Source organism: Lycium ferocissimum, chromosome 3, assembly GCF_029784015.1.
Source record: "Lycium ferocissimum isolate CSIRO_LF1 chromosome 3, AGI_CSIRO_Lferr_CH_V1, whole genome shotgun sequence".
Lineage (NCBI taxonomy): Eukaryota > Viridiplantae > Streptophyta > Magnoliopsida > Solanales > Solanaceae > Lycium > Lycium ferocissimum.
The window spans coordinates 21,774,688-21,801,891 of NC_081344.1; the positions used below are offsets into that span (position 1 = coordinate 21,774,688).

The following is a 27,204-nucleotide window of genomic DNA, read 5'->3' on the forward strand; positions in this document are numbered from 1 at the left end:
AATTGTATTTTCTTTTTTTGTTTTACTAAGTTGGTGTTCGAACCCACAATCTCAGGCGGCCATTTTTTTTAGTCAGAGGTCAAAAATTAAAGACCAGCAATTTGAGGGACACAAAAAGTAAAGACCAGCAATTTGAGGGACAAACAGTAAAGACCAGCGCCTTGGAAGGCAAAAAAAAAAAAAAAGATTGATTGATGAAAGGGCAGATTGGGCTTCTTTTGGGCTTGTTGTCCTCCAATCTGGCCCAATAACCTGACAAGCAAAAGTTCAGATGCTGCTCAGGGACACCATAACCTTCAAGTTCCCAGCCACACTTGTTCCTCATCAGAACACCATAAGTGTGTTTTGCTTCAACAAGTTATCCAAAAAAAGTGTTTGATGGCTTCTTCTTCTTTGCTTCCCTCTCCACCTTCTAATATTATGCTCAATAAATCAACTTTTATTTCCAGTCCCAATTTCTTATTTACAACTTGTGTTAATAGTCGCAGACCAAGGTATTGTTACAAGTCTGGAGTAGTAGCTAAGTCTGTGGAACATATACCTAAACAGTTCAGACAAGAAAATCTCAAAGATGGACGTAAGTGCCCCCTTTATCCTTTTTATTGAATAAAATTACTCTTTTTATTGAATAAATTGAAATGAAGTTGTTCAGATTATTTGTATTATGTATCCCTAATTTTGGATTAAGTTTGCGTTCTCTCTCTTTTGTTTATATTTTCCTTAGGGATAGATTATTTAGTATTGAAATGAAGTTGTTCAGATTATTTAGCTGACCCCAACTCGTTTGAGATTGCTTATAATGTTTGAATCTGAATATACATTAAGATGTTGTATTAAGATATGAATACTAAAGAATTAAAAGGCTGTTTGTTTAACATTTGATGTATAAAACTCGTCTTTGTTTAAAAGTTAATAAATATTGAATTTAAATAAATTAAATTAATCTAATATCATATCAAATATTTTAAAATATTATATGGCGGTTGGTGGTAGTAATGGCTAGCGGTGGTGACTGTGTATGCCGACTGGGATGGTGTTAACCTGTAATGGTAATTGCGGGTGGTAGCTAGTGGTGATAGCGGCTGGCCGTAGTGATTAACGGTGGTTGTTGATGGTGGCAGTTTGTGGCGACGATAGTTAATGGAAATGGTGAATTCTAATGGTACATAGTGGTGGCTAATGGTGGTGATTGTCAGTTGTGATAGTGGATGCAATGGTGGTTGATGGCTATGATTGTAAATGGTGGTGACAACTGACTGTGCAGATTGGCGGTGGAGGTGCTTGTAGCTGAGGATGGTGGTTGTGGGTGGTGAGTAGTGGTGATTGGCGGCGGTGGTGGTTGTGGGTGATGGGTGAAAGTAGATGGAGTAGTGGTGAACTATCATCTTTATAGAATTCTTGAATAGACATTTTAATGATATTGGGACTTTGTCATAAATCTTAATTATTCCTGACCCATTAAGTGGTTGTAAAGTAAGAAAAAAACAAAAACACTTATATGATTAAATTCAGACCTAAAAGACAAACATACTTACTGAGATCTTAATGATTAAGACTAAGACCTTCATTAAGTGCAAATAAATGAGGCCTTAGTGTTCTTTATCACTGAAATCATTTGTAGTTTTAAACATTATTTAGAATCCTCTTGAAACTACACTTGCTTTCTTTCTGTATTTGTTTCGCTGTTCGTAAAAAAAATAAATAAAGAAAGGGAAGGGAAAGGGGAGATGGGATGTGTGTGAAGTCTGCAAAGACTGGTTATGGCCTGAAACTCTAATTGAGAGGGGGTTTGCCTCATTCAATACTTGCTTCGCCCATGGTCATAACGATTTACTTTTACAATGCAGTTATTCGTAAATTTCAGTATTGTAGTCAATGCAATCTTTTGGCTCTCCTTTTATGTTTCACCATCAAGGCTTATTGATGAGAGTCTTTGAAGCTTCACTAGACTCAGTGAAGTACGAAACTGCTGAGAATAGTCAAGTGGTCTTTTAGATGTGAATTATGTACCATTATATGCAGTTTGCATAAAAGGTGGACTTAGAATACAAATAGGCATCTTGCTAGGTTCACTATAGCTCTTTCCAGCAAGTTTGGCGAAGTCAGAGTAATCTGGAAAGGAGAAATATAAAAAGGGGGAAAGAACCCACTTATTAAGCAAAAGAGAGGAGAAAGGGCTTGGCAAAGCAATTATAATGGAGCGCCCGTATTTACTTATCAAAAGAGGAAAAAAAAGGAGAATCCACATTTGCGCAATAGAAAAAGTTATTGATTAATCACATGTATACAGGTATATATTTTCTACAAGAAGCGCACCTATAGCAGCTAACCCATGGGCCATGTGACTGACTCTTTATAACATTGGTTATTACTTGTAATATATCTCAAGTTTTTCCTTACATTCTTACAAATATATGTAGCTGTTTGTCTTGCTTAGGCTTTAAACACTCACAGGTAGTTATGTTGTTTGGTTTCTCCAAAAAATTGTGGAACAGAGATTTGAGTGAGGGTATTGGTGTCTCTATATAGTCTGAATAAATTTAAGCGCATATTAATTTGATGTATTAACATGAATTAAGGGGGAAGAGAAAGAAGGAATTACTTATTTGTTTTCAAGTGGCAAAAGAATGGATGTTTCAGAAGTTATGGTCATCATTCAAGTGAATCTGGTGTTTGTGAAATGGTCCTTTACACTCTTACAGCAGTTTCCTTGTTCTTCTCTGCTCTGGTTTTTCATTTTACTTTGTTAGTTATGTTTTTATCTTCTTTTGAATGTCCTATTTGTGAAGATTTTGCTGGAATTTTTGTTGTGCAGCTTCTGCTCTTAATCATGTATACTATCTTTTTGCAGTACTGAACAACTATAAGAATGCCCCTCAGTATCTGTATGGCCTTACTCCGTCACAGATGGATATGTTCATGACAGAAGATAACCCAGCCCGACGACAGTCAGAAAGTGTCACTGAAGTAAGTTCTTTTTAATACTCATTTCTTGATTGGTTTCCACGTATATTAGTGGCTTTATGATGTTAGGTGTGTTAAATTCATTTACATAACCCATTGCCATATTTGTCTTTTTACAAAAAAGACATCTAATATGTTTTGATTACAGGACACTATATCTTCAGCCAATAACTATCTGAACAATGGTGGAATGTGGAGTATGTCAGGCACACATGAACGAGGCCCTGCACAATGCAGCATGAGCGTCAGCATGTACCGTGGAGGAGCAAGAGGAGGAGGATCTGGAAGACCCAGAACTGCGCCTCCTGATTTGCCATCTTTGCTTTTAGATGCTAGAATTGTCTATCTCGGCATGCCTGTACTAACCTTTTCCTAGATCTTGCCTCCCTTTAACTGGTTGCATGCATTTTACATTTGCACCCTTCTTATCCCGATTCTCATCTTTGATTGCCCAGATTGTAGAAGCTGTTACAGAGCTTCTTGTTGCTCAGTTTATGTGGTTGGATTATGACAATCCATCAAAGCCTATATACCTATATATAAACTCATTTGGTACCCAGGTAAGACAGTTCGCCTCCAATTTAATTTCTCCGAATAAATTTAGTTTCTGGAACAAGGTAAGATGAGGAGGCTAGAATGATTCGTCGAGCTCATCTTTCATTTTGGTTGCTTAATAAGATGAATTATCAAAGACACACTCATAGGGAGGTTTGGATGATTGATCTTAGGATGACACATGGTGGTGATTGCACATAGAGATCTGTGAGTCTTATTCGTCTACCAAATGACAAAAGCCCTCACAAGCAAATGAATTATGAATGATAACCTTGAAAATGTTTGTATCCATCTGCATACTTGCATACATTTATGAATACTCAAAGATGTCCATGCATCATAATAGTTAATCTCAGAGGTAGCTATATGTTGTATGAGTCGGTTAGTGAAAAAAACTTTAGATGTTGATACCCTGCATATGTATATGCTTTAGTTCAGTATTCATATACACAAATAATTTATTACTATGTATAAATGTTATATGCATCTACACATTTTTGAGATGTGGACTATTTGCAATACATAGTTTTATTTGGAAAAAAAAGTAATGTATCGCAAATAGTCCACATTTCAAAAAATGTTACTGCAAATAGTCTGTGGGAGAACTTCGAATGATTTCTAGTACTAGTAATGTACTCGCTGCATCATATGTCTGCACATGACGGTACATTCTTTCTAAAGTAAGGATTACATATTGTCTCTCAATTTGTAATACCAAACAAACTAAGGCCGGTAGAGCAACAAAATTGTGCTCCATTCCATTACTTCTGTATTCTTGTGTCAATGATCCAACTGAACAAATGAATAACCAGTAAAGAGTCCAAAACCAATATAATGACCTCCTCTCTCTAACAAACAGTGTCCTAACGAAAGTAGGAAATAAAACTATAGTTTCTTTTTCTCAAAAAAGAAAAAAAATCACATTAGTTCAATAATGTGCTAGCAGTTCGATTTAATTTCCTTGAGAATCCCGATCTATCGAAAACAATAAACGCGGTTTCTTTGAAGGCATAGGGCTTTCTACTTCTTGTTCACCTAGAAGTTGACTTTTCCCTTCACATTCAACGCTCAAGTCAAATGGGAATTCCGGTGACGCTGACAGATTCAGGTCAAAGTCCCGCCTTGTTTGTATCGATCCACCTTCTTTGCTGCTCGGATTCTTCAAAAATGTTAACACTTGTATGTCGGATTCTTCAAAAATAGTGTATTTTTGGAGAATCCGGTATTGGTGGGCATTGAAAGTGAAGAGTCAGCGCAACTTAATCCACCACCTTCCGACGATATCACAGTATGGCTACCACCAACAAGGTTGCGTTCATAGTGGCGGCGCTTATGTCCACCTAAAGCTTGACCAGTTGGGAAACACTTGTGACAAATAGAACACTCGTGGGAATTATTACGACTACTACTGGGGTTCATAGAAGTTGATGTAGAAGGGTTATCATCAGTGGAGCTTTTACGGTGACTTGCTTTGTGTCCACCAAGGGCTTGATGAGATGGAAAAGACTTGTTGCACACGGTACACTTGTAAGAAAAATATTGCTCTATCGGTTCTTGAACTACTATTTGTTTCTTCTTTTCTTGTACAGCAGTAGAAGTAGTAGTAGTATTACTATTATCATGATGAGTCCTCACTTGCGGGAATAGACTGAGTATGTTGTTTTTTTCGTCATCAATGGAGTTTTTACGGTGACTTGCTTTGTGTCCACCTAGTGCTTGATGAGAAGGAAAAGCCTTGTTGCACACGTTACACTTGTAAGAATATTGCTCTATCGGTTCTTGAACTATTTTTTTCTTCTTCTCTTGGACACTAGTAGCAGCAGAGTATTACTATTATCATGATGAGTCACATTTGTGAAATACACCGAGTATGTTGTTGTTGTTGTTATCGGGATGAGTAGAATTATTAGTGTGGCCGTCTCTAGCGAGCATGATAAGACAGAGAGCAAAGAAACTCCTCTTCAGTTGGTGGGATTTCATTGCGAGGACGTTTGGAGCGTTTTCTCTTGGCCAAATTGGAATCCAAATTATGAACTTCAACTTCATCATAGCTAGTAGGTGTTGCTTCTGTTGTTGTTGGTGATTTCAAAGCTTCAAGAGCCATTAACACTTTTCTTGCTATCAAATTCAGAATTCTTAGGAGGAATGAATAGAACAGTTGAGTGAGAGAGTGGAGGGGCTAAATTGAAGTTTATATATAAAAGGCATTAGGGAGTGGGGGAGTTGGAAGTTGCGTTAAGGAGCGGTGGAGTATAGTTGTGTACAGGTTATAGTCTTATAGATATGGGTAAAAGAGTGGAATATTATACTACTAGTACCTTTTTTGTGTTTTAGGGTTTAGGAGAGCTGGAGATGAGTTGGGGGGGGGGGGGGGGGGGGGGGGGTAGTAGTGAAGTAGGGGTCAAGAAGAGTGGCAAGTGGTGGAAAGGAGGCGACCTTAATTAGGGGAGTGGGGTTTCCTAGTTATGCTATGATTGAGTTTCTTATGTGACTTATTCCCAAGTCAAAATAAAAAGATACTCCACTCCCACTCCTACTAGTAATAGAGAAGTTCTATATTCTAACTTTCTTTTTTCACTTTTCTTTTACTTTTAAATTTCTCCGCTCTCAAGAAGATCAAATCACTACAAAAGAAAAATTGAAATTAGCTACAAACTTCGCCGTTAAATTATTCGTAGCTAACAAAAATTTATGGGATTGTTGAATTAGTTTGTACTATTAGGAGGTCTTAAATGAAATAGACATAACTATTCGTACAAAGACATTCTTATTTAAAAAGTCATCCTTATCAATTCTATAAATATATAATGACACTTTTGAAGTAGCATAAGAAAAAAATTTTATCTTAAAGAGATACTTGAATCATTAATCACGCTTTAATTGCTTGTATCTCCCTAAAAATATGCAAGCAATATCTCTTTAAGGACGGTAATATCACGTCAAATCCTTTCTTCTTCAATTCTGGCTTCCCGTTTTTCAAACCATTATTACTCAATTTCATGTTTAGTTGAATTTTTGTTTTCAGTATAGTAATTTCAGAATAAAATAAAATCAAGCCGGCGTGTTTGTTAGTAAAAGACAAAACGGTGTTAGGTTTAAAGACTGAAAGTGCATGATTTTGTTTTAGAAAGTGGAATATTAATGCTATGAAAGAAATAGGATCATTTTGAGCCTAGTCCAAATAAAGTTGGTTATTTTCGGGCTTTTTTTTCCCCCCAATTGAAGAACGTATTGTTTTTCAATCTGACTAAAAGAAGTATCGCCTTAACTTCCTTTGGAATGTTAAACTTTCTTGTCGTTTAACTTCTACGATGTGCTATCATGAGCGTACATATACATTTAACCTAAACAATGACAACAATCTTATAGTAAACTTTTGATAACTAATACTCTAATTTAAAGTATATTCTTTAAACATTCACTGCAAAAAAGGGTAATTTGTGGAGGTTGAAAGTTGTAATCCCCGCGATTCAACAATTAGTGGAGGCTAAAAACCTCCGCAAACTTTCGATCTCGCAAATTTTTTTTGTAGTGATTATTAGTTATTCAGTTATAGTTTTAAGCTTTTCATTTTATAATTAATCCTTTTCTTTAGTTAAAATAGGTGTTGCATGCATATATTGACAAAAGAGGGCAACTATGCCTTACCTCGAAATACAACGCAAAGAATGGCTAACCAAACCTTACCTTAAAAAAGTATTGACATTATCGTACGTAATTCTAATACTTGAAAGTTGACACTTGTCCAATTGAAAAGGACCCTTAGCATTTTTGGGGAGCTCTTGGAAATTGAAATAGTAAGTTTAGCTAAGTAATCAACAATAACATATCCAGTATAATTCCATCAAGTGAGATTTAAAGATTTTAGCTAAGTACTTTGCGACTTAATTATCCTTCTTGAAACAAGGAGAAATGGAGACATTAATTAGCCTGTTCCATAATTTGGACCGTGACATCAACCGCTATTCATCTTGTAGTTGTTTGTAGACTTATCAATAAGCATGTTGGTAACAATTTGCAAGTCTAGCTCTAAAACTACATTGGTGTAACCATGATGTATACACCACTGGGCACTAAATCTAGCAGCTTGAGCCTCACACATATTGTTACTTAGGCATTTCATAGTAATGGAAAATGTCATAACGAGGTCTCTAATCATGATGGAGTTCATAAATGGGAAATACTGTTTGAAGAAGTAGGTCTTTGCACTTTTTAAGTCGGGGACCTTTTGTTCAAATTTTATCTTCATGTTAAAAAATGACCATCTTTCAGCCACATTCAAATCTATTGCTATTGAAGAAGTAGGTCTTTGCACTTTTTAAGTCGGGGACCTTTTGTTCAAATTTTATCTTCATGTTAAAAAATGACCATCTTTCAGCCACATTCAAATCTATTGCTATTGAAGAAGTAGGTCTTTGCACTTTTTAAGTCGGGGACCTTTTTTGTTCAAATTTTCTCTTCATGTTAAAAAATGACCTTCTTTCAGCCACATTTAAATCTGTTGCTATTTTTTAATTACTAATCCAGAAAATGCCTAGTTATGAACTTCACCCAATAAAAACGGATCATTTGCACTTTTATCCCTATTTTATGCTGCTCTTTAATTTTTAGCCTTCAAATTCGAACTTATGTGCTGGAGGCGCATAAATTATGCGTCGATATCCGAGTTATCAAAGCGAAGTTAAAAGAACTTATGCCCCTTCAGGCATAAGTTCGATTTTGAATGGCAAAAATTAAAACCAGCCCATTTGAAGGGTAAGAATTTAATGGGCAACGATTGCCCGTATTTTAGGATGGTCTTTAATTTTTTTCCTTCGTCTAAAAAAGTGACCAAAAAATATCACGAGGTTCTGGGTTCGAACCCAACTTAGTTAAAAAATAAAAAAAAATCGCAAATGCAAAAGTTTCGCAAAAGTTATGCCTTGTAAGGCATAACTAAGTTCTGCTTTATAAGACATAACTAAATTTTGCCTTATAAGGCATAACTTTCGCGAAACCTTATCTTGCGAAATTGTATTTTTTTTCTTGGGTTTGGAGGGTTCGAACCCAGTAATCTCGACGGCTACGATTTTTTTAGCGAGAGGTCAAAAATTAAAGACCGACAATTTGAGGGACGAATGTAAACCCCGAAGAATTTGAGGGACAAAAAGTAAAGACCAGCGGCTTGGAAGGCAAAAAAAAAAAAAAAAAAAAAAAGATTAATTGATGAAAGGGGTGGTCTTTAAATCCGGCCCAATATTTGAAATCTTTAAATTTTAGCTTCAGATGGCCTAGGAAGTTCCAGCGTAAACCCTCGTTCCCAGCCACACTAAAAAAAAATTTGCATAGAGTTTGTTTTGCTTCAACAAGTTATCCAAAAAAAGTGTTTGATGGCTTCTTCTTCTTTGCTTCCTCTCCACTGGCATAATATCATGCTCAATAAATCATTTTATTTCCAGTCCCAATTTCTTGTTTACAACTTGTGTTAAAAGTCGCAGACCAAGGTATTGAATTACAAGTCTGGAGTAGTGCTAAGTTTGGAACATATACCTAAACAGTATCAGACAAGAAAATCTCAAAGATAACAAGTGTAAGTGCCCCCCCTTATCCAATTACTCTTTTTTTTAATTAAATTGTATTATCGAATCCCTAATTTTGGATTAAACGAGATTATTTAGTATTGAAATGAAGTTGTTCAGATTATTTAGCTGACCCCATGACTCGTTTGAGATTGCTTTAAGCTTAGCCAAACACCGCGCAAAAAATGAAAAAAAAAAAAAAGATTAATTGATGAAAGGGCAGATTGGGCTTCTTTTGGGCTTGTTGTCCTCCAATCTTCCCAATTTTGTTTAAAAGTTCAGATGCTGCTCAGGGACACCATAACCAGGGTTCCCAGCCACACTTGTTCCTCATCAGAACACCATAAGTGTGTTTTGCTTCAACAAGTTATCCAAAAAAGTGTTTGATGGCTTCTTCTTCTTTGCTTCCCTCTAATATCATGCTCAATAAATCATCTTTTATTTCCAGTCCCAATTTCTTGTTTACAACTTGTGTTAATAGTCGCAGACCAAGGTATTGTTACAAGTCTGGAGTAGTAGCTAAGTCTGTGGAACATATACCTAAACAGTTCAGACAAGAAAATCTCAAAGATGGACGTAAGTGCCCCCCCTTATCCAATTACTCTTTTTATTGAATAAAATTGTATTATGTATCCCTAATTTTGGATTAAAGATAGATTATTTAGTATTGAAATGAAGTTGTTCAGATTATTTAGCTGACCCCAACTCGTTTGAGATTGCTTATAAGCTTAGCCAAGAATTAAAAGGCTGTTTGTTTAACATTTGATGTATAAAACTCGTCTTTGTTTAAAAGTTAATAAATATTGAATTTAAATAAATTAAATTAATCTAATATCATATCAAATATTTTAAAATATTATATGGCGGTTGGTGGTAGTAATGGCTAGCGGTGGTGACTGTGTATGCCGACTGGGATGGTGTTAACCTGTAATGGTAATTGCGGGTGGTAGCTAGTGGTGATAGCGGCTGGCCGTAGTGATTAACGGTGGTTGTTGATGGTGGCAGTTTGTGGCGACGATAGTTAATGGAAATGGTGAATTCTAATGGTACATAGTGGTGGCTAATGGTGGTGATTGTCAGTTGTGATAGTGGATGCAATGGTGGTTGATGGCTATGATTGTAAATGGTGGTGACAACTGACTGTGCAGATTGGCGGTGGAGGTGCTTGTAGCTGAGGATGGTGGTTGTGGGTGGTGAGTAGTGGTGATTGGCGGCGGTGGTGGTTGTGGGTGATGGGTGAAAGTAGATGGAGTAGTGGTGAACTATCATCTTTATAGAATTCTTGAATAGACATTTTAATGATATTGGGACTTTGTCATAAATCTTAATTATTCCTGACCCATTAAGTGGTTGTAAAGTAAGAAAAAACAAAAACACTTATATGATTAAATTCAGACCTAAAAGACAAACATACTTACTGAGATCTTAATGATTAAGACTAAGACCTTCATTAAGTGCAAATAAATGAGGCCTTAGTGTTCTTTATCACTGAAATCATTTGTAGTTTTAAACATTATTTAGAATCCTCTTGAAACTACACTTGCTTTCTTTCTGTATTTGTTTCGCTGTTCGTAAAAAATAAATAAAGAAAGGGAAGGGAAAGGGGAGATGGGATGTGTGTGAAGTCTGCAAAGACTGGTTATGGCCTGAAACTCTAATTGAGAGGGGGGTTTGCCTCATTCAATACTTGCTTCGCCCATGGTCATAACGATTTACTTTACAATGCAGTTATTCGTAAATTTCAGTATTGTAGTCAATGCAATCTTTTGGCTCTCCTTTTATGTTTCACCATCAAGGCTTATTGATGAGAGTCTTTGAAGCTTCACTAGACTCAGTGAAGTACGAAACTGCTGAGAATAGTCAAGTGGTCTTTTAGATGTGAATTATGTACCATTATATGCAGTTTGCATAAAAGGTGGACTTAGAATACAAATAGGCATCTTGCTAGGTTCACTATAGCTCTTTCCAGCAAGTTTGGCGAAGTCAGAGTAATCCTGGAAAGGAGAAATATAAAAAGGGGGAAAGAACCCACTTATTAAGCAAAAGAGAGGAGAAAGGGCTTGGCAAAGCAATTATAATGGACCGCCCGTATTTACTTATCAAAAGAGGAAAAAAAGGAGAGTCCACATTTGCGCAATAGAAAAAGTTATTGATTAATCACATGTATACAGGTATATATTTTCTACAAGAAGCGCACCTATAGCAGCTAACCCATGGGCCATGTGACTGACTCTTTATAACATTGGTTATTACTTGTAATATATCTCAAGTTTTTCCTTACATTCTTACAAATATATGTAGCTGTTTGTCTTGCTTAGGCTTTAAACACTCACAGGTAGTTATGTTGTTTGGTTTCTCCAAAAAATTGTGGAACAGAGATTTGAGTGAGGGTATTGGTGTCTCTATATAGTCTGAATAAATTTAAGCGCATATTAATTTGATGTATTAACACGAATTAAGGGGGAAGAGAAAGAAGGAATTACTTATGTGTTTTCAAGTGGCAAAAGAATGGATGTTTCAGAAGTTATGGTCATCATTCAAGTGAATCTGGTGTTTGTGAAATGGTCCTTTACACTCTTACAGCAGTTTCCTTGTTCTTCTCTGCTCTGGTTTTTCATTTTACTTTGTTAGTTATGTTTTTATCTTCTTTTGAATGTCCTATTTGTGAAGATTTTGCTGCAATTTTTGTTGTGCAGCTTCTGCTCTTAATCATGTATACTATCTTTTTGCAGTACTGAACAACTATAAGAATGCCCCTCAGTATCTGTATGGCCTTACTCCGTCACAGATGGATATGTTCATGACAGAAGATAACCCAGCCCGACGACAGTCAGAAAGTGTCACTGAAGTAAGTTCTTTTTAATACTCATTTCTTGATTGGTTTCCACGTATATTAGTGGCTTTGTGATGTTAGGTGTGTTAAATTCATTTACATAACCCATTGCCATATTTATCTTTTTACAAAAAAGACATCTAATATGTTTTGATTACAGGAGACTATATCTTCAGCCAATAACTATCTGAACAATGGTGGAATGTGGAGTATGTCAGGCACACATGAACGAGGCCCTGCACAATGCAGCATGAGCGTCAGCATGTACCGTGGAGGAGCAAGAGGAGGAGGATCTGGAAGACCCAGAACTGCGCCTCCTGATTTGCCATCTTTGCTTTTAGATGCTAGAATTGTCTATCTCGGCATGCCTGTACTAACCTTTTCCTAGATCTTGCCTCCCTTTAACTGGTTGCATGCATTTTACATTTGCACCCTTCTTATCCCGATTCTCATCTTTGATTGCCCAGATTGTAGAAGCTGTTACAGAGCTTCTTGTTGCTCAGTTTATGTGGTTGGATTATGACAATCCATCAAAGCCTATATATATATATATAAACTCATTTGGTACCCAGGTAAGACAGTTCGCCTCCAATTTAATTTCTCCGAATAAATTTAGTTTCTGGAACAAGGTAAGATGAGGAGGCTAGAATGATTCGCCGAGCTCATCTTTCATTTTGGTTGCTTAATAAGATGAATTATCAAAGACACACTCATAGGGAGGTTTGGATGATTGATCTTAGGATGACACATGGTGGTGATTGCACATAGAGATCTGTGAGTCTTATTCTTCTACCAAATGACAAAAGCCCTCACAAGCAAATGAATTATGAATGATAACCTTGAAAATGTTTGTATCCATCTGCATACTTGCATACATTTATGAATACTCAAAGATGTCCATGCATCATAATAGTTAATCTCAGAGGTAGCTATATGTTGTATGAGTCGGTTAGTGAAAAAAACTTTAGATGTTGATACCCTGCATATGTATATGCTTTAGTTCAGTATTCATATACACAAATAATTTATTACTATGTATAAATGTTATATGCATCTACACATTTTTGAGATGTGGACTATTTGCAATACATAGTTTTATTTGGAAAAAAAAGTAATGTATCGCAAATAGTCCACATTTCAAAAAATGTTACTGCAAATAGTCTGTGGGAGAACTTCGAATGATTTCTAGTACTAGTAATGTACTCGCTGCATCATAGGTCTGCACATGACGGTACATTCTTTCTAAAGTAAGGATTACATATTATCCGGCTGTCAAATTCCAATCATAAAATGGGATCATTAATATGCCTAATCCAGAGAATTATCTCATACTCACACTAGCCAAATGCAATAGAGGATGTGTTCCCTAGGCCAAAGTCATCCAAAAATCTTTAATACAGGAATGTGAAAATCCGTATCATCCCATTTGTTTACCAAACATTACACTTTATACTTCGTTAATATTTCCACGCTGATGCACTCTTGCTATACTTTACCCAGAATGAGAATATGGAGACTGTCGGTTCTGAAACAGAGGCCTATGCAATTGCTGACACAATGGCAGTAAGTATCTCTAGACTTTTATCTATCCGTATGTTTCCCTAGACTTAGATCATCATTCATCTAACTTATCACTTGTGTTTTTTTTAACGTCACTAGTACTGCAAATCAGATATCTATACAGTGAACTGTGGCATGGCTTTTGGTCAAGCAGCAATGCTTCTGTCCCTAGGAAAGAAGGGATTCCGTGCCATGCAGCCAAATTCATCTAGTAAGGCTCAACTTTACTGGCAACTATATAATAATGATCTTCTCTGTTTCTAATTCATATTCGATACCAATGATAGATGGGAACACACAGATGTTTGCTTAATGTGTCTATCTATAACAGCACGACGAATTGATCATTATTTAACTTGACACATCCATGGTGTGAGGACGGTTTCTAAAAATGCTTCTGAGCAGCCAATCTAATGATAGAAAAACATATAAGGAGATATCCATCTCAAAAAAAAAAAAAAAAAAAAAAAAAAAAACATATAAGGAGATATAATAAATAAAGGGTTTTGAGTGTAAAACAAAAGTTGCTATACTTAAATCATAATAACTTTCTGTTATTCATTAATCCTCTATGCTACTTCATTTCCTCCATCCTCCTTATATTTGCTTTCCTTTTTTTATTTATTTATAGTGGTTGGTGAGAGTGGGACTACACTGGGTATGTTGTTGTTGTATAGTGGTTGGTGGGAGGGGTTTAGGTTAGAAGCAGAACAAAAAAATTTCATGTCCCATGACTATGTTCTATATATATCATTCAAAGGACTGCACACTCTCATGCCTGTCAAATTTATTCTAGTTTTCAGTTTACTTCTTTGGGTATTCACACTATTTACGGATTGCAGCCAAATTGTATTTACCTAAGGTCAGCAAATCCAGTGGAGCAGCAATAGATATGTGGATAAAGGTCAGTCTTTCTCTCTCCCTTTCTCCCTCTCTAGTTATGTCCAAGTGTATATGTGCATCGTAACCACTAGGGAAATTGCTCGTTTGAATTTATATTTTGCACCCGTGGATCCCATAACACTGGCAACATGTATGGTCACACGTGCATATCCAGGTCTGTCAGTTGTGACTTAAGTATTCTGCCACTTTGTCTCCACAGGCCAAAGAACTAGAATCAAACTCGGAGTATTACCTTGAACTATTAGCAAAGGGAACTGGAAAACCAAAGGAAGAAATCGAGAAAGATATCCAACGCCCTAAATATTTCCGGGCACAAGAGGCCATTGACTATGGCATTGCGGACAAGATTATTGATTCAAGAGACAGTGCATTTGAGAAACGGGTAATTTACTTGACATATTTTCCTTCCAGTTACGATGTAACCTTTCTTGTTTCATGTTGTTCATGGTGATTTTTGTAATCAGAACTATGACGAGATACTCGCCCAATCTAGAGCTATGAGGAGTAAAGGACCAGGTGCTCAAGCTGCTCCATCCGGGTTCAGGTGATTGAAAGAGTTATAACGGTCCCAAAATTTCAGGAACAACTGATGTTCCTGTCTAGTTTTGAGGAACAAAGTGGCTGGTTACTTTGTCTATGCCCCGTAAAATACAACTGGGAGAAAGCACGTCTCTTAGAGATCTGATTTGCCTTTTGAGGTATATGAATTTACGACTATTATGCACAGGTTTGCGAAAAGTCTGATTTGCCTTTTGAGGTATATGAATTTACGACTATTATGCACAGGTTTGCGAAAAGTATTCACAATGTCAATTGTGTGTACCAATATAGAATCAGATAGTGACAGTGCATGGTATAAATGAATATAAAGCTCTCATGTAATTTTTCTTTATCATGTTTCGGATCATTTGTCAGTTCGCAATTTTATATGTATGGTTGATTGTTGTAGCTTGAAAGTTGCCAAATGGGTTGTAACTTAAAATTTTAGTGTCTTATCAAAGCTCTAGCGTACCTGTTGTCGGCAAATGACACCAATTTGAGACCCACCAATTTCTGGTCATTGGATAAACCTTAAGACTCAAGTTTTCCAAAGATGTGCAATGTAACACTCTTCAGGGGATCTCAATAGCTCAGTTGGTTAGCTACCTGAACTTTTACCTTATGGTGATGTTTGATTTCCAACCTTGTAATCCCCTACCCCTGTATAATAAAATTTTATATAATAAATTTTTTTCTTAAAAAAAGCAGTGTAACATTCTTCCATTAAAAAAAGAAAAGGAAAGAGGTTGAAAAGTAGTATGATGGTAAGAAATTGATTTCCCTGTTGATAAAGTTCTATAATACTGCTGCTTCCATCTGCTTTACTGGTTTACACTTTTTGACTTTATCAACTAAGCACAGCAGGGGTATTCAAGTTGCAAGTGTGAAATCCGACGAATTTAAACATTTCTTATTGGGAAACCGTTGTGGAACAAATAGGTTAAGTATACAGCTATGGGTATCAAATGGGTGGTTTGGGTTGAGATTAGACAATCGCTTTGAATCTCTTTTAGAATCTCTTAACCAAAATGGATTGAGTTAATAAACTTTTTTTTGTCTTGATTGCCCTTCATTTTGGGCTGGTTGTGGAACAAATTTTTGCCGTATATGGGTATCTTAGACAAGTCGAAATGGATTGGTGGTCTTTAAGTTTCTTCAAATTGGTGGTCTCGCCTAACACGAGGTTGTGGGTTGAACTCCATTAAAAAAAAAAAAAAAAAAAAAAAAATTCGCTAGGCAGACTTTGCAAATTCTGCCTAAAGGGCAAAATTTAAAGACCACCATTTTGAGGGGTAAAAATTAAAGACCATCCCCAACGAAGGGAAATCCTGCAAATTGCCCGTTAATAAATGAGTTGGATGAAGATTGAACCAAAAGTTATTTAGGCTAAAATGAGCTAAAAATGGGCTGGGTCATGACCCGCCCAACATCGTTGAAATTATTTTCGAGCAGCCCAACATCGTTGAAAATATTTTCGTGAAAATTATTTTCCTTCATATCAAACACACCTTAAACTTATAAGATACATGAAATAAGAAAAATACATAGAAAAAATGAAATAAGTCTCAAGCAATACATCCAAATTAAAGTAAATCTTAAATATAGGCTAGAATTGGGCTAGTATTGATCTAAATTGGAGGGGCAATTTGCACGATTACCCTTATTTGGGGTGGTCTTTAATTTTTGCTCCTCAAATTGGTGATCTTTAATTTTTGCCCTTCGCTAAAAACCTCTTAGTTCCGGGTTCGAAACCCACTCAATCAAAAATTAAAAAAAAAAAATCGCAAGGTAGAGTTTGGATTCGCAAGGCAAAGTTTTGCTACCTTGAAACTCTGCATTAAGTAGAGTTTGACGGCAAACTCTACTTAAGGCAGAGTTTTGCCTTCAGGCATAAGACAAATCTCTACCTTAAGATAGAGGTTTGCATTAAGACAATTTTTTTTTAACTCAGTTGGAATTTTGCAAAACTCTGCCTTAAGGCCTAACTTTTGCCCGAATAGGCCTAATTTTACTACAAATCTCTGCCTTGCGATTTTTTTTTTACTGAGCCGGGGTTTGAACCTCAAACCTCATGGTATTAGGCGAAGGGAAAAAATTAAGACTAGCAATTTGAGGGACAAAAAAATTAAAGACCAGTGCCTTTGAAGGGCAATCCGTAAAAAAAAAAAAATGAAAGTGGTGATCACTTTAAAATGAGTTATGTTGGGTTGGGCTAAAATCAGCCCAATATGAAATTATCTTGAGCCCAACCATAAAATTTGGGCGGGTTGGGCGGGCTATCAACTTTTAGGCCACATTTGACACCCTAAACATTTTTTTTGTGCGGATTGCCCTTCAAAAGCACTGGTCTTTAACTTTTTAGCCTCAAATTGGTGGTCTTTAATTTTTGCCCTTCGCCTAATACCTCAAGGTTCTAGGTTCGAACCCCAGCTCAGTTAAAAAAAAAAAAAAAAAACAAAGAATTTCGCAAGGCAGAGGTTTGGATTTGCAAGGTAGAGTTTTGCATGCAAAGCTGTACCTTAGGCAAAATTTTGAATGGAAAACTCTACTTGCAGGCAGAATTTTGAATGGAAAACTCTACCTGCAGGCAGAATTTTGAATGGAAAACTCTACCTGCAGGCAGAGTTTTGAATGCGAAACTTTACCTGCATGCAGAGTTTAAGGTAGAGTTTTGCATTCAAAACTCTGCCTGTAGGTAGAGTTTTGAATGCAAAATTCTGCCTGAGTTTTGCTAGGCCTAACTCTACCTTATGGTATTAGGCGAACGGCAAAAATTAAAGACCGCCAATTTGAGGGGCAAAAATTAAAGCCCACCCCAAAATAAGGGCATTCCTGCGAATTCTTCCCCCCCCCCCCCCCCCCCAAAAAAAAAAAAAAAAAAACCCATACACAACCATCGCAATCACTGGAGAAATTGCCAAATAGCCTCTTTATGGACAGTCAAGCTCTAAGCAGCGTTCTGAAGCTACTCAACATTTAGAGGGTGTTTGGCTGAATTTATAAGTATTTTTCGGCTTATTTACGCATTTGATAAAATTAAAAGTGCTTATGAGTCAAGTAATAAGTCCAAAATAAGGCAAAAGTTCATTAGTTAGTTACGCCTAAACTTAATTATTATAACTCTCCAACTTATAGGCATTTTAGGTTCGATCAAGATTTTTATTGTTCAATTTCTAATATTATTTTCTAATTCAAAGTCCAAGTGGTTAGGATTCTTTAATCAAAATACTTTTGTTATTAGAGAATAAAGTGTGGGAAAATTCGACCTGTGTGGGAAAATTCGACCTACCTCATTATTATATAAAGCACCACATTGTTGCTATTGAAGACAGTGCGCACTATTTCACACGAACACTACTCTTGGCAAATAGCAACCATCAAGAAGTTATTGTGAAATATTGAAGTTGATCAACGAAATAACCTATTTCGGAGGAAGAAGCTGTTTAGTTCTTGAGTTGTTAGGCTTGAGTCTTTGGTTCTAAATTGTAACCTATTTTGCTGTTCAGAAGTATTGTTTATAGTTGATCAACTTGTGAAGATTGTTCAGTTTTCTTGACTAGGAGTATAGTCATGAAAGGCGTAGTTACAATTGAGTTGATTGTAGGGGTTAAGGTTCGGAGTTTATAGTCCCTTTGGTTCTAGAATTATAACTTAAAATTTCTCTTAAAGTTAATTAGTAAAATCTTGAGGCAAATCTTACGAGAGTAGGTCAATATGGTTTTTACTCCCTTAATCAAAGAGTGTTTCATGTAAAACTGCTTATGTACTTTAATTTCTGCACTTTACTTTCTATTTAATTGTGTCTAGTTCACTTGGTATATGTTACACGTAATTAGACTCGTAATTAGTGTAATTAAAGTTTAAAATCCTACGGGCCTTTACAATAGAATAGTTTCGGAAAATTCTGTTTGAATATTTGATGCAAAACCTTCCTTGTGACTATATAACTATATTTCAGATTAATATTCCTTGAATTGTTTTATTTTAAAGTGAAAGATGCGTTGATTAAGTCAGAATAATTCGTAGTCTAACGCGGCGAGCAGAGGTCATAATTTTAGAATAGGCATTTCTACCAGTAATATTCTTATTAATTAGACCACTAATCAAATATGCAAAATGTTAAGGGGATTGATGGCGATTTCTACATAAGATAAGCCTACTCTTGTGCGTCACAATTCTGGTACTAATGCTTCACTTTGATGAAGAGATTCTAATGATTCGAAGAGGCACATTTACACCAAATTAATTTTAGGACTGCATAACAATGATTGAATTAACCATAGTTAAATGGTATATATCTTTACTTTAAATAACTTATATTTATTAAGATGAGTTAAACTGTTTTGATTTGATATAAACACATGGTATGGATACACATCCTATTAACCCCAAAGTAAATTAAGACAAAGAGAACCACTTCTCCATTTTACTCTTTAGACAGGGAACTACTAGTCATTTGTTGTTTAACATGGATCATCCTTTATTTATTAGTCACTCATCCAAATATCCAGTTACCTGCATCACTTTGACCCTTTATGTTTTGTTTACCTCCGACCTTTTGGTGTTTCATGAGGGAAACACTGAATACAAAGCTTGATTTTTCTTTAAAATGTGAAGTTTTATTTCAGAGAAAAACAATGTAACCAAGACCTAAACAATGTAACCTAGACATTGTACAGTACTACATCAATGATAATGTACAAAACATTAATGAGCAAATTAAGTACAAAAAAGGGGAAAGAAAGAAGCATAAAAGAAGTATTATACCAAACGATGCTGATTGGTTGTTGGGGAGAAAATCCACACTAAGAAAAGACAAATAAGGTGGTTATGTTTGATCCTAACATATACTATAAACAATTATTCACACGAGGACACAACACTCATTTGAAGTAATACCAATAGTTTAAGTCCTTAATAAAGGCAAGACAGCTTATATGAATCAGATAGTGCTAATCATGATCAATCATTATTTAGTTGGTTTACTTTGGTTATGTAGATTTAGACACAATTAATTAGCTTCTTCTTTACTAATTGTTTTTTCCCCCTAGCTGGTTATACCTATTCTCCATCATTTGTATGTTAAGCGGGTATATGTTTTCAGCTTAATAAATTAAATGTGTCAGACTTTGAATAAATTTTATAATCCAAGGCTTTATTATTGTTTGTGCAGTAAACACTCATTTTGCTTATATATTATTACGTTGCTTAAAATACGATGTAATTTTCTATTTAGAGAAAGAATAATCTCGGAATATCCGAGGGTATTTTCTTGATCTTCCCCTATTTAATAGATTGTTCGTGGGAGGAACATGTACCAACTTTGTCAAAGCATACCCTAATTTATAGTATATATTATTTCATCCACTTGATTAATGATGATGAGTTTGCTACCGTTTGATTGGAAAATAGTTCTTACTGAATTGATCAAGATCCAAATGTGTGGTCAGATTTCATGTATGTTTAGGAGCATTTTTTTCTTCCAAGGATTGAAAAAATATTTAATTCCATGGTGCATCAATCTAAATATGCAAGTTCGAGAATCAATCTAAAAAATATCAAGACTTTTATAAGGTGAAATATCAAGATGTCACGGAGCCTGAAGGTCTAACTAAAATGAAATGCATATATGTTTATTAATTTAATCAATTCATCGATAACAAACTTTTGACTTAAAACTTACACCAACTTAGATATTTAGATAAAAACATGATAGAGTTAGCTTTCATTATCCTTTCAAGAGATGAGTACTTAATCTAATATAGTAGTAAATATTGGGCTTAATGATTATTTTCATTATATTTATAGAGATGAAAGTAATTACGATCATTTACAAAGAACTGTTGTTGAACCATTTTTTTTCCCTCTCTTTCTAGAACTACTAGTACAAAACAGAGACAAGTTCAAACACAGAAAAGAAAAACCACTGTTGTTGAACCATATTTTGCTCTAAACTCATTTTTCTTTTTAGCTTAGAAGTTAATGTAATGCAGTACTGCTTTTCTATCAATCAATATCGCAATTCCATACTAGTTCGGTAGATTATATGAATCCTCTATATTTGTTAAGTTCTACTATTTAGTTTATTTAAGCATAATTTCCTTGGTCTTAAAATGAAGTAGCTGTGACTATAGAAAAGAAGTACTCCTAGTTGAAAAGAGTTGCCCATGTCTGATGTCTCTTGCCAATAATATCACTAGTTGATATTAAAAGGAAGCTGGAATATTTGAAGAATATATATTAATTGTCAATAATTCATGTATATTAATTGTCAATAATTCATCTTCTAATTACCCTTTCTTCTTTATATGGTTGGAAATTAAACAAAGAAGAACTAATGGCGTACGTGGTTTGGTCTTTGGTTTGGTGGAGTGGATAGAGAACTGCGAAGGTCATAATTTAATTTGAATGAAACTTTGGTACTATAGGGGGGAAAGATAATATGGTTTCATTCTTCTATTTTTAGAAAGTATCTAAGCAACAAATGTGTGAAAACAAAAAAGGAAGGATTCCAATAAAATCAGGACAATTTATTCTAATGGATTCACAAATCGCAATTATAGTTAAGTTTTCGGTACTGGCGACAGGAAGAATGGAAGATACTAATTCCTATTTCTCGGCAGAAAAAATAAATCCCGATTTCTCTTTATGTAAAACAATTGTAAATCAGATTCTTTAGTACGTAATAACCTATATATACTCAAATTGGAAAAATAAATATTACTACACAACAAAAATGCAAGTATGGGCTGTGCAATCATGCACGTATTCAAAAATCTCTGCCTAAATAGTCTTAAGAGGGGATTTATTCACATCACTTCAAATTCCTTCCTTTTTCTTGCTTTTTCTTTTAGGGGAAGGTCACATTGAAATTGAATTTGAATGAAATTATACAATTTGACATGTTTGTTTGGCAAACTAATTATTTGGTGAGCATGCAATTGATCTAAATAAGGGGGAATAATTACATTTTTCAATTCTCAAAGGGAAGCATAAAATTTGTGGTGATTATGTAGTATAATTCCTAAATGATTCTTAATTAAGTTATTTCTTTTTTTAATATTTCTTATATACACATATATTTATCACACATTAGAACTTATTTACATATTCATCTAAAAATATTTTTTTATAACTTTTATATTAGCTTTTATAAAAATAACTTTTATAATAGCTTTTATAAAAATAAAGGAATAAGAAGTTATATAATTGTTATACACCAGAAATTACATTTTAGTTTATAAAATAAGCAAATCATTGTAATTACACATGATATCCAAACATGCCGTTACTATGAATTATTAACGAGCTGACGCGACTTTATCTAAGGGCCCGTTTGGCCATAAGAATTATTCAATTTTTTTCGAATTTTTTTCACTTTTTTCCGGAATCAGCGTTTGGCCATGAAAATTCCAAATACAACTTGAAGTTGTATTTCGGAATTTGAAAAACAAAAAAAAAATATTTTTCAAGTTTTTCACTTTTTTCACAACCATGATAGCACCATGAGTTCACCCTTTTAGTGTTCACCACTTGAAAGTCCACCAAAACAGTCTAAGGGACCTGGTCCCTAAGCTATTTTCATAAATAATGATGGAAAGTAAATAAGGCAAGCAGAGGCGGATTCAGGATTTGATGCTTGTGGGTTCCAACCCACATCAAATTAAAAAATATAAAGAGAATGGTTATGCTTGTGGGTTCCCAAGTCGTATTTGATATATATTTACTTAATTTTCAATACAAATACGGGATACGACAAATACGGGGTTCTGGGAACAAAAGCTACATCATCCCACTTTGAAGGCGAGATGTTTACGTGAAAAACTCCTTGCTCAAGGGATTAAAAACCACGACCTACCCGGTAGAATTTCTAACTTCACTAAGCGGGCAATGTTCCGATTACTGACCTATTACAACTTGGGAATTAAACTCTTAACTCTCTCACTTACACATGTCCTATTGTAAGCAACTCTCGACTTTATTGTAAACAATACACCTTTCCTATACTTATTAGAAAAGTGTACTCGAAAGGTTAAGTGGGTGAACAACCACAAACACCTTTTGAGAATTCGAACTAATATACCTAGACTAACTCAGCCTAGTGTGCCACTCAAAACTTAAAGATAAACTTCTCTGACAAACCTTAGAATTGGCCTTATGCAAACAACTTCTTAAAGAGGAAGAGTAGGATTACAATTTATAGAATAAAGGAACAAAGACTCGACAACCTAAGGACTTGAAGCATCTCCGGTTCGGGGATGCTGGTCCTTTGGCTTGTTGAGACTCATTCGAAACACCTTGAGAGGGTGGCGATTTTGCGCCAGAAAAAATATAATTTTCAGATTTGCAAGAGTTAGGTAATTTTCAGAAAGGAAGCGAAGTTGGCAGTTTCGACGGCAAAAACGGCAGCTTTTGAACGCCTATATGCAGAACTAGAGGACAAAGGCGGGGATAAGAAGTTGTTTAGGCTAGCCAAGGTAAGGGAGAGGAAGGCGCGGGACTAGGATCAAGTAAAGTGCGTCAAGGACGAGGATGGCAAAGTATTGGTGGAGGATGCTCTCATTAGACGAAGATGGCAGTCATACTTCCATAAACTCTTGAATGAAGAAGGTGACAGAGACATTGTGTTGGGAGATTTGGAGTACTTTGAGGGGCGGCGCGATTTTGGGTATTGTAGGAGTATAAAAGTAGAGGAGGTTAAAGGAGGCATCCGTAGGATGCGTAGAGGAAGAAACAAGACTGCGACGAGATTCTGGAGTTTTTGGAAAAGTGCGGGCAAAGGCGGGTTTGGAGTGGTTGGTAGGTTGTTTAATGTCATTTTTAAGACGACGAAGATGCCGAGGAATGGAGGTGGAGTACGATGGTTTCTTTGTACAAGAACAAGGCGACATTCAAAGTTGCAGCAACTATCGGTATCAAAATTTTGCTAAGTCACACTATGAAAGTGTAAGAAAGGGTGGTGGAGATGAGGGTGAGGAGAGGAGTGTCCATTTCAGATAACTAGTTTGGATTGATGCTGGGGCGCTCGACTACAGAAGCCATTCATCTTGTGAGGAGACTGGTGAAGCAGTATAGGGAGAGGAAGAGAGACTTACACATGGTTTTCATCGACCTAGAAAAGGCTTACGATAAAGTGTCAGGAGAGGTTTTATGGAGATGCTTGGAGGTTAGAGGTGTACCTGTGGCGTACATTAGGGAGATCAAGGACATGTATGAGGGAGCCAAGACCAGGGTTAGAACAGTGGGAGGAAACTCGGAACACTTCCCAGTGGAGATGGGGTTGCATCAGGGATTAGCTCTTAGCCCTTTTTTATTTGCCTTGGTGATGGATGGTTTGACGCGGCAAATTCAAGGTGAGGTGCCATGGTGCATGCTATTCGTGGATGACATAGTCAGATTGACGAGACCCGCAACGGAGTGAATGCTAAGTGGAGGTTTGGAGACAAACTAAGGTCTAAAGGGTTCAAGTTGAGTAGGACCAAGACAGAGTACATGGAGTGTAAGTTTAGTGACGAGACACATGAGGCTGGCGTGGAAGTGAGGTTGGGTACCCAGGCCATCCAAAAGAAAAGAAGCTTTAAGTATCTTGGGTCTATTGTACAAGGAGATGGGGATATTGACGGTGATGTCACGCATCGTATTGGTGCAGGGTGGACGAAATAGAGGCTCGCTTCGAAGTCTTTGTGTGATAGAAGGTGCCACCAAAGCTTAAAGGCAAGTTCTACAAAGTGGTAGCGAGACGGAAACTTTGTTGTGCGGGGGAAGCGAGTCTTTGGGCGGATCAATAACTCGCACGTCCAGAAGATGAAAGTTGCAGAAATGAGAATGTTGTGATGGATGTATGGGCACACCAGGCGAGATAGGATTAGGAATGAAGATATCCGAGATAAGGTGGGAGTGGCATCAGTGGAGGACAAGATACGGGAAGCGCGACTGAGATGGTTTGGGCATGTGAGGAGGAGAGACACAGATGCCCCAGTGCGGAGGTGTGAAAGATTGGCTATGGACGGTTTCAGAAGAGGTAGAGGTAGGCCGAAGAAGTATTGAGGAGAGGTGCTTAGACAAGACATGGCGCGATTCACTTCACGAGGACATGACCTTAGATAGGAGGCTACGAGGACTCAGATTAGGGTAGAAGGCTAGTATCCCGTCGTACTAGTAGTCGCGGTTTTGATCTTCATTTTCTTGTCCTTTGATTCGTGCAAATATATGTTGGTCGTGTACCCGATTATCGTATTTATACGTAGTTGTACTGTTTCTGTTTTCTTATCTTGCTTTATCATGGCTTTTCGTTTTCGTTAGTTTCATTTCGTATTGCTTTGAACTGATTCTGCTTATCGACCTTTTCTCATCATGTTTTCTCTTGAGCGGGGTCTTAGGAGCTTGACCTCTTATCTTAGGGGATGGAGGTAAGGTAACGTACATTTTACCATCCCCGGACCTTTGGCTGTGGGGATTCCTGGAGGTATGTTGTTGTTGTTGCAAGTGTTAGGTCAAACTAATCTCAACATGCTGTATATTTATGAGACCAACATAGAGAGCATGTGAGAAACATGTGACCATGCATGGTGGCTTTCCAAGGGCTAGTAGCTCCTAGCACACATACAGGTATCTTTACTGCGGTCTATGACGTACGCGAGCTTACAATTTACATCATGTTTCGTATAGTGCTCAGGGGACCTAGTCTTTGGTGCGTTTGCCAAATCATCAAAACTACAACATATCATAATTCATCAAACCTAAACAACTACATTTCAAAAAAAAAATACAATTTCAAAAACAATGGCCAAACACAACTCCAACTCCAACTCCAAAATTCCAAAAAAAAGTGATTTTTTTTTTATTTCTATGGCCAAATGCCGACTAAGACTCCCTTCTTAAGAACTCATGCAGATTTTGTTAACTTATAAATTTCTGGTTGCTTTCATGGAGTCATGACACTAGGATCGTGGGAGAAGAGGTCAAGAATTTCGATAATGCTAGATAAAGCGGAATAAGAAGAATCAAATGATACAAAAAAAGTTGATACAAAGTAACTACATGAACTTCATTCTCTGAGTGTAGTCATAACTCAGAATCATACTTCTCCATTTTCTTCTTTTCCCCTTCTTCCTCCATTTATCCATTCTGATTTACAATTTTAAAATCAGGGTTAATTTTAATCCATTCTGATTTGTAGTAATTGAAAATTAGGGTTAGGGTTAAGGTAGTAAAAGATATATCACACTCTAGCTAATAGATTAGCTGTCTTAAATTAATCATTTTCTTCGAGTAATATTCCAATAAACAATCCAGCTGCGACTGAGCTCTCTCTTTCACAACTCCGGCGGCTCTTCATCATCTTCAGCACCACCAATTTTCTCAATGTTCGGGTCAAAAGTTTTGAAAAGATTTTCTCTAGGAAAATAAGTTCTTTAAAAATGAGGAAAATGAAAACAAGTCCCACAAATGACATTCCGTATTGATTGTCTCCTCTAGTGGCGGAACCAAAATTTTCACTAAGGGGTGTCAAAATATAAAGAAGTAAATTCGTGAAGAAGCCAAGGAATGTTAATATGTAATATATGTACATAAAAATAAAAAATTACCTAGCTACACCTTGTAATTTTCCGAATGCCAGGTTGACACCCGTCAACTACATGTGGCTCCACCACTGGTCTCCTCCACCCTCGAACGCACCTGATCATCTTCACCCCCACCCCTATCTCCAACCACCCCACACCCACTTTTATAGTATTTGTCTAGATTACATACAAATGTTTTTAGGATAATATATTTTGCTTACGTATCTAATACAAGAAAATAAGTAAAAACACGACTTATTTTCTTGGAAAACATTTTCCTTCGTACCGAACGCTCCCTTAATTTTGTCTTAAACTCTGTCCGTGTAAAGGACGTTGTGGAGGCGAGTCCATTTTTCTCCAAGTTGGGATGCTATATATATATATATATATATATATATATGGTGTTGAGAATTCTGTCTGTCAATGCCGCCATGTGAACTAGCAATAGTGCCTAAGTAAAGGAAGTCTGAACTGGTTTTGTGATTGGTCTTTAAAGTTAAGGAGAGATGTTACTGTTGAAATCGCTCTTAGCATTTCTGTGATTGAATCCAACGTTGTTCTCGGTCTTTATGTTTTGGAGTCATTGGGTAAAGGACAGTCCAGTTCATAATTTATGAATGGTTAAAATAGAGGAAAAAGTAGGAAAAGTTGGTAGAAGAGTGAATAAACCAGATGAAAGTAAGGTGGGAAGTAAATGAATACATGTATTCTTTTATGACGGCAGTGT

The 27,204-nt window shown here is 36.1% G+C and overlaps 1 protein-coding gene and 1 pseudogene across 2 annotated transcripts; one reads left to right on the forward strand and one right to left on the reverse strand.

The window, feature by feature from the left end:
• Window positions 1-283: 283 nt before the first annotated feature.
• On the forward strand, window positions 284-15,321 carry LOC132050036 (ATP-dependent Clp protease proteolytic subunit-related protein 1, chloroplastic). Of its 2 annotated transcripts, none has more exons than XM_059441045.1 (10): window positions 284-577; window positions 2,852-2,967; window positions 3,113-3,322; window positions 3,420-3,524; window positions 13,411-13,473; window positions 13,570-13,681; window positions 14,313-14,374; window positions 14,573-14,755; window positions 14,838-15,111; window positions 15,172-15,321. In XM_059441045.1, the coding sequence occupies exons 1-9, from the start codon at window positions 379-381 to the stop codon at window positions 14,919-14,921; spliced, it is 1,134 nt and encodes a 377-aa protein (XP_059297028.1). In that variant the 5' UTR covers window positions 284-378; the 3' UTR covers window positions 14,922-15,111; window positions 15,172-15,321. The 2 variants fall into 2 exon arrangements, with proteins under 2 accessions (XP_059297028.1, XP_059297029.1); XM_059441046.1 differs by lacking the exons at window positions 284-577; window positions 2,852-2,967; window positions 3,113-3,322; window positions 3,420-3,524 and adding exons at window positions 9,449-9,653; window positions 11,810-11,925; window positions 12,071-12,280; window positions 12,378-12,482.
• On the reverse strand, window positions 4,472-5,623 carry LOC132050701 (zinc finger protein ZAT10-like; annotated as a pseudogene).
• Window positions 15,322-27,204: the final 11,883 nt, after the last annotated feature.

Bases quoted from the DNA above. Each gene is read 5' to 3' on its own strand.
- LOC132050036 (XM_059441045.1), top strand. From the start codon at position 379: ATGGCTTCTTCTTCTTTGCTTCCCTCTCCACCTTCTAATATTATGCTC. The intron at 2,968-3,112 runs GTAAGTTCTTTT...TTTTGATTACAG, and splicing joins AGTCAGAAAGTGTCACTGAA to GACACTATATCTTCAGCCAA. The intron at 3,323-3,419 runs GTACTAACCTTT...TTGATTGCCCAG, and splicing joins TTGTCTATCTCGGCATGCCT to ATTGTAGAAGCTGTTACAGA.